Below are 7,409 nucleotides of genomic sequence, written 5' to 3' on the forward strand. Positions count from 1 at the left end.
ATCGAGTCTATCTTCATGGGTTGGGAGATGACCTTGGACTCGCTAAGTGCGTTCATACACTCGCCGAGTCCCATGGCTTCCAGGTCCAAAGTTATGTCCATTTCGTTGAGTCCTTCCTCTGGACTCATCTAAATCCATTCTAGACTAAACTGGATTCCCTCGAATCATAGAAGGTTGGGAACCCAAACCCCTGACTCGCCGAGTCCCATGAACGACCCGCCGAGTCGACTAATGTCCATGTCCAAAACTCGGTTTCTGATGTACAACTCTCATCCAACAGGTAGATCTGAGCTCCTTAATTCGATATAACACGTAAAGTCATGAACTTTACGTACACGCATGGGATTTTTATGCTCAAAGGACCAAAAATGGGGTTTATTTCATACATGGGGTTCTCATGACCATAAAGATGGCACCTTTATGCCATGAGGACCCTCCAAGGTTCCAGATCTGCAGATATATTTACTTGGGACGTCCAAGTCCCAAGGATCAAGCTACTTGGACCCAAAACTCCATAAAAATGACCACAAGGAGATCTAAGAAACTACAAGTCAAGTATGAAGCTTGATTACTAGAAAGTGAGAAGAGAATGTTGTTGATCCTGTATCTATTCCTTCCCCCTTGGGTCTTCTATCTTCCACTTCTTGCTCTAGCTTCAAAACACACCAAGAAATACTCAAAACAACCAAGAAAGCTCAAGCTCACTTATAGAGGATTAGGGTTTCGGGTGTAATGCTCTGGAGGTGATGGAGTTTGGGGTGGAAGCCCCATAAGATGTTTAAATAGGGTGTAAACCCTCCAATTTAGGGCTTCACCCAGACAGCTCCTACTCACCGAGTCTGTCTTCTGACTCGTCGAGTAGGTCACTTAATCCCCGACCCGGAGTCGATCCTACTCGACGATTTGAGCCCCCAACTCGCCGAGTCCAAGAGTAAAATATGATATTTGACTTGAAGTTAAATGTGTACCTGAGATCGGGTGTTACAGCTAGCCGATCCAAAATGGGTCCTTAATCCAAGCATGCTTAGTCACTCACAAAGACAATCCACCGGTTCCACTAAACGAGCAAGAATTTCGGAATCGGAAGCGAGTTTTGGAATTGACCTCAATGAAGATGATGATGATGATAACGACGCACCGAAAGAGATCACCCTTCGATGCCTAGTGGGAAGGGACAAGGTGAAAAAGAAGGCATCTTCATCAAGAAAAGACAAAGAAAAAAAAAAGTCGTTGAACCGAAACCAAATTTCATTCAAATGCTTTAAAAAAAACTTGATTATCATCTTGACTTTCTTAAAAAAAAATTAAAGTACAAAATTGTAATCGACTTGAAAATGATAAACATGTCATCTCATCCGAATCTTCCACTCGATCAACCCGAACTTTTCAACAAGCTCCAACGCAAGATGAAAAATAAGTATAAGGATTTATAAATTTTAGGTTTTAATGTAATTTTTAATTTAAGCGTAATATTGTTTTTAATTTTATGTTTTTTAAAGGCTTTTTAGTATAATTTTTATTTCATTTTTAGCAATGTACTTTTAATTTTCTTTTAGAAATCTTGTATTTTTATTGAAATTGAGTATTTAAAAATTTTAAAAATAAAAATATTTAATGATGTGGAGTGATGGGTATTTCCAAAATAAAGTAAGTATTAGTAAGAACATAGTGAAATTGATGTGGCGCTAGCATGATACACTTTAAGTAGGTATGTTGGGAACCATTTTTACTTTTAATAATCTTAAAGTGTTTAAGATTTTGAGTATTAGGATTCCAAAATTTACCTTTGTAGATTTTTTTAGAATGGTGGGTTAGTATTTGTTTGGGATAGAACTCAAAATCTCCTTGTTAGGAATTCATTGTTAGATACGTTTGGATATTTTGTCTAAGAATACTATTTTTGGATGTCAAAAGGAACAAATGTTGCTTCCGATTTTATCCGTGTTTATGTTAATTTTGTAATATTTAGCATAAACTGCATCGAAAGGAAGTCATTTATTTGGAACATGTTGTGTCTGTATCAAACATAAAAAACTCGACATTGTGTCTTTTTGTGTTCATGTTCAAAATACGACACGAAATTGACATGATATTAACATGTGTTTGTCGTATTTTGTATGATTAATTATTAACTGAAAAATTTAAGGTTTATTTTATTTTATATTTTTCATTCTTTGTCTTGTTAATTGTTTTATCGTGTTTTAACTAAGTCGTTTTCGTGTTAGTAAAACAAAACATGACCTCGTGTTATGTCATGTCCTTGTTTTATAAAAATACCATGACTACCCGATTCGTCATCCATATTGTTCATTCTACTTCAAGTGTTGGAGGCATCCCGTTGTTGTATTGATAGCAAAGAACCCAATCAGATTCTTCTAAATTTATACAATAATCTCACTCTTTTGTTAAATTTTGAATATTCTTAAGGGTTTATGATTTGTTGCTTCTTATTTAAAATTAAAGGATTTGTTAGTTTAATGATCATTTAACTGGAATTGATTTGTGGGGTTCTAAAACTTGTTTTTGTGTGTGTTGCTCCTTCAAACCAAAGACTTTATTGGTTTAATCCATTGGTGTCATTACATGTATTGAAGCTACTTCAATGCTTTAGTTATCTTCAACTCAAATATTAGAGTCTGTACACAAGTGATAAGTATCTTTTGTGTAAAGACTTCAATGCTTTAGTTATCTTCAACTCAAATACAAATAAAACCTCTACATCAAATATAATTTGTCATCTAAACCAACATGCTAAAGAAAAAAGCTAGATAAGTGGTTTAAGATCATTAAATATCAACATATTTTCAAAAATCATTCCATCTAAATCACTCGGTCAATTTTGACAAGTCTAACCTTTTTGCAACATCAACTCATATGATTCAAGGGGAACCCTAAACCTCGTACTCTTTTGACAAAAAAACCAAACATTTAACGAGAAAAACCAATCAAGAAACAAGCATACAAGTAAATTTCTTGCTTTTTTCCCTTAAAAATGACTAATAAACCATAACAAAGCTACTATGTTGAATCGAAAAATAAAAGAAAAAACAAACTAAAACCCACATTTCTTTTCACCTACTCCCCTCATCAGCCCTTTAAAGATGAAGAAAAACAGAGTCCTAATCTTTTAAGCATTTTGTAATATCCGGATCTTGACACCCTAATAAAAACAAGACCTTTCAATAACTAAAACGGGTCCCACAAGCTCACGAATCCACCTTCGACTCAGCTGAAATATCACCATTTTTCCCCATTTGTATCACTGGCATCAAACACTTGGGCTGTGTTCCTTTGAAAAAATTTGAAGCAGTTCTTTTCTTCACATACTGCAAACATAAAAACCATCAATGAAAAATCAAATATCAAAAAGCCATACAATTATTCAAGGAAAAAAAAAAAAAAAAAAAAAAAAAAAAAAACTTTCTACTTACCTTACTTACATCCCTGTAAAAAGAGTTAATCTCCTCTTCTGTAAGACCTCCCTCCTCAGTAGTTTCCTCCCACCCCAATGACTTCAAAAATCTTGCCTCTTCTTCCTCAGAGTACAAAATTACATCATTGCCCAAATTGCTCTTTCCATTACTAGTTGACCGGTCAACCGTATCACCCACACCACCCTTGGGTGCACCATCGGTCGAGTCAGACTCAGACTGACTCTGACTCGACCCTGTAACCGAGTTGGTTGCCATGGATTTTTTCCTCACAAGGTTAAAAAAGTCATTTCGACTCTGAGCCTGAGGGGAGGGTCTCTTTTCAAGATTGACTGAACTACCCGTGTTTCTCAATGTGATATTAGATGTTACAGCCGAGGGTACAGCAAGAGGGCTATTTGGTAATTTACCACCACTTGTGGGGCTTAATGTCTCCTTTGAAATTGTACCATTTCTTTCACGAGATGGTTTAAGGACATGAAGTTTGCCCACGGTTGATGATACCTTGCTGACATCAGATTTCGCAGACAAAGGTCGAGGGGAGGGTTGACTTTGACCAACTTTTAGCTTTGACTTTTCAGAAGAGTTCATTGCCTAAAAAAGTTGCCAAAGATTTTAGAATCAAGTTTGTTGTAAAAATAACGTTACATGAAAGAAAAATAGGATGTGGTGTGATTTAAAAACATGTACGGATGTTCCATACAAGAAAAAAAAAAATGCTTTTTTAATTCTATGGTACAAGTTGTACTATGATAAAAATTTGGAACATATGATTTAAAAAGTTGTACTAAATGAAGATGTATTTGTCCTTGTATGTTATAGAAATAATGATGTATGGTATATAATGTTTGACTATTATGCTTTAAAGGCTTGAATCACCCAAATTGAGATGTATTATTATTATTATTTGGATTTTGGATAAGCCATGTCATTGTCAAAACTCAAATAATGTAACATGACATTGTTTCTTTTTTACTTAATGGGCTTAATGATAACACAACTTAATATGGTAAACTATATATAGGTGTTTTCTTTGTAAGTTAATGCAGAAAGAACAACTTAAAATAGAAAGTTATCCCTAAAGTCCAAACCTTTTACCAAAAAAAAATGTTAAAATGCTAAAAGAATAAAAGGTAACAATAGTTTTAAAAATCAACAAGAAAGGAAAATAACACTTACCATGGTTTTAGGCATGGAAGGAGTCACGGGAATCAATTGCCTTGATTGCTTGACTGCAAGCTCTTCAAGTCTTTGAGTTCCAACAGATAACTACAACAAAACAACTAAATATAAACATGTGTGACAAAGTAATAAAAATGAAAAGGGCATTTATGTCTTTTCCACATACCAAACATTGCTCCAAGACATAAAGTACAAAAAAATTTACAATTTTTGTCCCATTCAAATCAATACAACCTATTCTGTCATGTCATGTCAAACACAGTATCACCTATTATGTCGTGTCATGTCAAACACAGTATAATCTACTTTGTCATGTCATGTCAAACACAGTACCTGAGGTGCAGTATGAGCTCGAGGAGGACCTTGCGCCAAAGTCTCAGCCATATTCCGGCTAGTTGCCACCACTGGAGTAGGTTGAACCATCACAGGCACCTCAGCCAAGGCGGAGGTCCACCCATCACCGCCAATCACTGCCACATTACCAACGGGTAAGCTCTGAATGGCGGTGGTCAACCCTGGAGAAGGCACTCTCCCAATCTCAGAATCCGCTTGTTTTTCTTCGACCCCAAGATATGGGAAGTCTCTCTCAAATAACACCTTCCCATTATTATGACCATTTTTTTCACCTACAACTTTCCTAGGCCATGACTCGCTTTTCTTAGCAGAAAGACTCGAATGTGAACGTCTTAATCCATCTTTCTCAAATCTACTTGGGAGAATATTAGCCAATGGATCAGAATAATCTTTGTCCCAATCACGATGATTTCTCCCAAAATTACTGTAAGAACGCCTAAAATATGAAGAGGTTGTTCGATCGGAAACAGATGTGCGACCTAAATCGTTATTTCTCAGAGATTTTGATACACGTTGATCATCTACAACACATTAAAAAGTATGTCGATGAGTAAATTAAGTTACGAAAACATGAAGAATAACATCAACATTGTGGGAGAAAACATACCAGAATGCAATGAAGACGATGTGCTTAAGCTTCCATTGTTCTTTAACCATTCGGGTACGAATGTTGGCTCAGTTTTTTCCATAATTAGTACTGAACATCATAACAAGAGAATAAAAAAGACCAAATGGACATCCAAGTACAACACCATCAGTATCGAAGAAAAGAACTAGAAAGACGCCATTTTTCGAGATTGAACAAAACTTAGAAGACCCTCATCTTATAACTAAGTTGAATCACCACCTTCAGAGAAAACAAACCAGTCTTATACCATCAAAGAAACGCAATTTAGAACGCCTATGAATGAATGATACTTCAATCCCATTACATAATCAAACCCTAGAGCTTAAAACATCACAACACGCAAAAGAAAATATAAACCTAGGGTTTGTTCGTTTGATATATAGTAATGAAACAAACGTGAATAAACAAGAAATGGGTATTCCAAATTCTTGAATTACCCCCACGAAATTAAGATTAGACTAAGTTGGATTAAACGAAAACCCAAAAAAACCCTAATTCGGCCTCTGTTTTTTCGGATGTCTCAGTTCTACGATTGTATTATATGGAAATTTGGTTTTTGAATCACAAGAAAGAAACTTTGAAACGGTTGTAAACGAAGAGAATTGAGTGTGCAGAAAGAAAGACCGCTGTGATTACGCCGTGTGGGGGAAGAAGAGATTTATGTTACTGTGTGAGAGAAGGGGGAGAGGGGAAGGAGAAGAAGAAAAGGATTGCGGAAGTTTTTGGTGGGGGTCTCTTTGGTGTGGGGGTGGGGTTTGTTTTTGTGATGATGAAAATTTTAAAAAAAATAAGTTTGTTACAAGTTCTTAACCCTTATTTCTAGCAATCATCATGCCTACTTTTAAACAAACTTTGAAAAGATTATCTATCTACTAAAAGTCTAAGGATATTTTTTTTTTGTGTATATCATATGTAACTTAAATTTGATAAAAAAAAAACTATGAATATATTGATATATGTGGTATGTATAAAAGTTAACATATTTTTACTATGTTCTAATATAATCGTAAATTACACTAATATTGGAAACTACAAGTATTACAAGTATGAGTATGTGATGGTTTGGTTCAGTTTTTAGTTGAAAATGAACTCTAACCATTATAAATGGTTAATATATTTTTTTTATAATCATTGGGTATTTATTAATATTGGTTTTGGTTAATGGTTTTTTCCGGTTAATGGTTAGGGTTAATATTAATACTGGTTGAAAATGAGATAAAAAAAATATTTTGCTATAAAAACTTAAAAACATAAAGTGTATTGTTATAAAAAAAATGAATGATTCAATGTTTGTAACCTTATTAATATGATAAAAAAATTAGATATCCCACTTAATTTCAAATAATTATCCTTTAAATTTTCAATTCCAAATATAATTAAATACCATGATATTTAATATTATTTTATATTAAAAATATTTATTAATATTATTTGTTTAGTTTCGTTTTTAGAGGTTTGGTTTTAGATGAAAACCATAATTCAACCATATGTATTTAGTCAATCAAAAATAAAAATAACATCATCGTTATTAGTAATGGTTCAATTAAGATAACTCGGTTATTTGAGTTAATTTGGTTTTGATTTGGTTTTTTGGTTAATATATCCACCCCTACCTTCAACCTTCAATGCCTTAAGAGCATATTTTCAATTTTTATTGTTAGATTATAAACAATTTGATTAAAGGTTAAACAAATATCTATAAAAAAATAAATATATAAGTTAACTTTAATAGTTCATTTATTTTGACTTCCCCAAAACATCTAATAGAACATATATTATTTTGAAGGTATCACAATAATATGAAAGTAGTCGAA

The 7,409-nt window shown here is 33.8% G+C and overlaps 1 protein-coding gene across 1 annotated transcript; it reads right to left on the reverse strand.

Annotated features, from left to right (window-relative positions):
• Positions 1-2,959: 2,959 nt before the first annotated feature.
• On the reverse strand, positions 2,960-6,351 carry LOC145015760 (uncharacterized). The gene is made up of 5 exons (XM_078974234.1): positions 5,575-6,351; positions 4,947-5,488; positions 4,611-4,700; positions 3,432-4,025; positions 2,960-3,326 (listed from the first exon to the last, which is right to left on the reverse strand). Exons 1-5 carry the CDS (start codon positions 5,654-5,656, stop codon positions 3,207-3,209), a joined length of 1,428 nt encoding a protein of 475 aa, XP_078830360.1. The 5' UTR covers positions 5,657-6,351; the 3' UTR covers positions 2,960-3,206.
• Positions 6,352-7,409: the final 1,058 nt, after the last annotated feature.

Source organism: Lactuca saligna, chromosome 9 (assembly GCF_052625555.1).
Source record: "Lactuca saligna cultivar CGN05327 chromosome 9, ASM5262555v1, whole genome shotgun sequence".
NCBI lineage: Eukaryota > Viridiplantae > Streptophyta > Magnoliopsida > Asterales > Asteraceae > Lactuca > Lactuca saligna.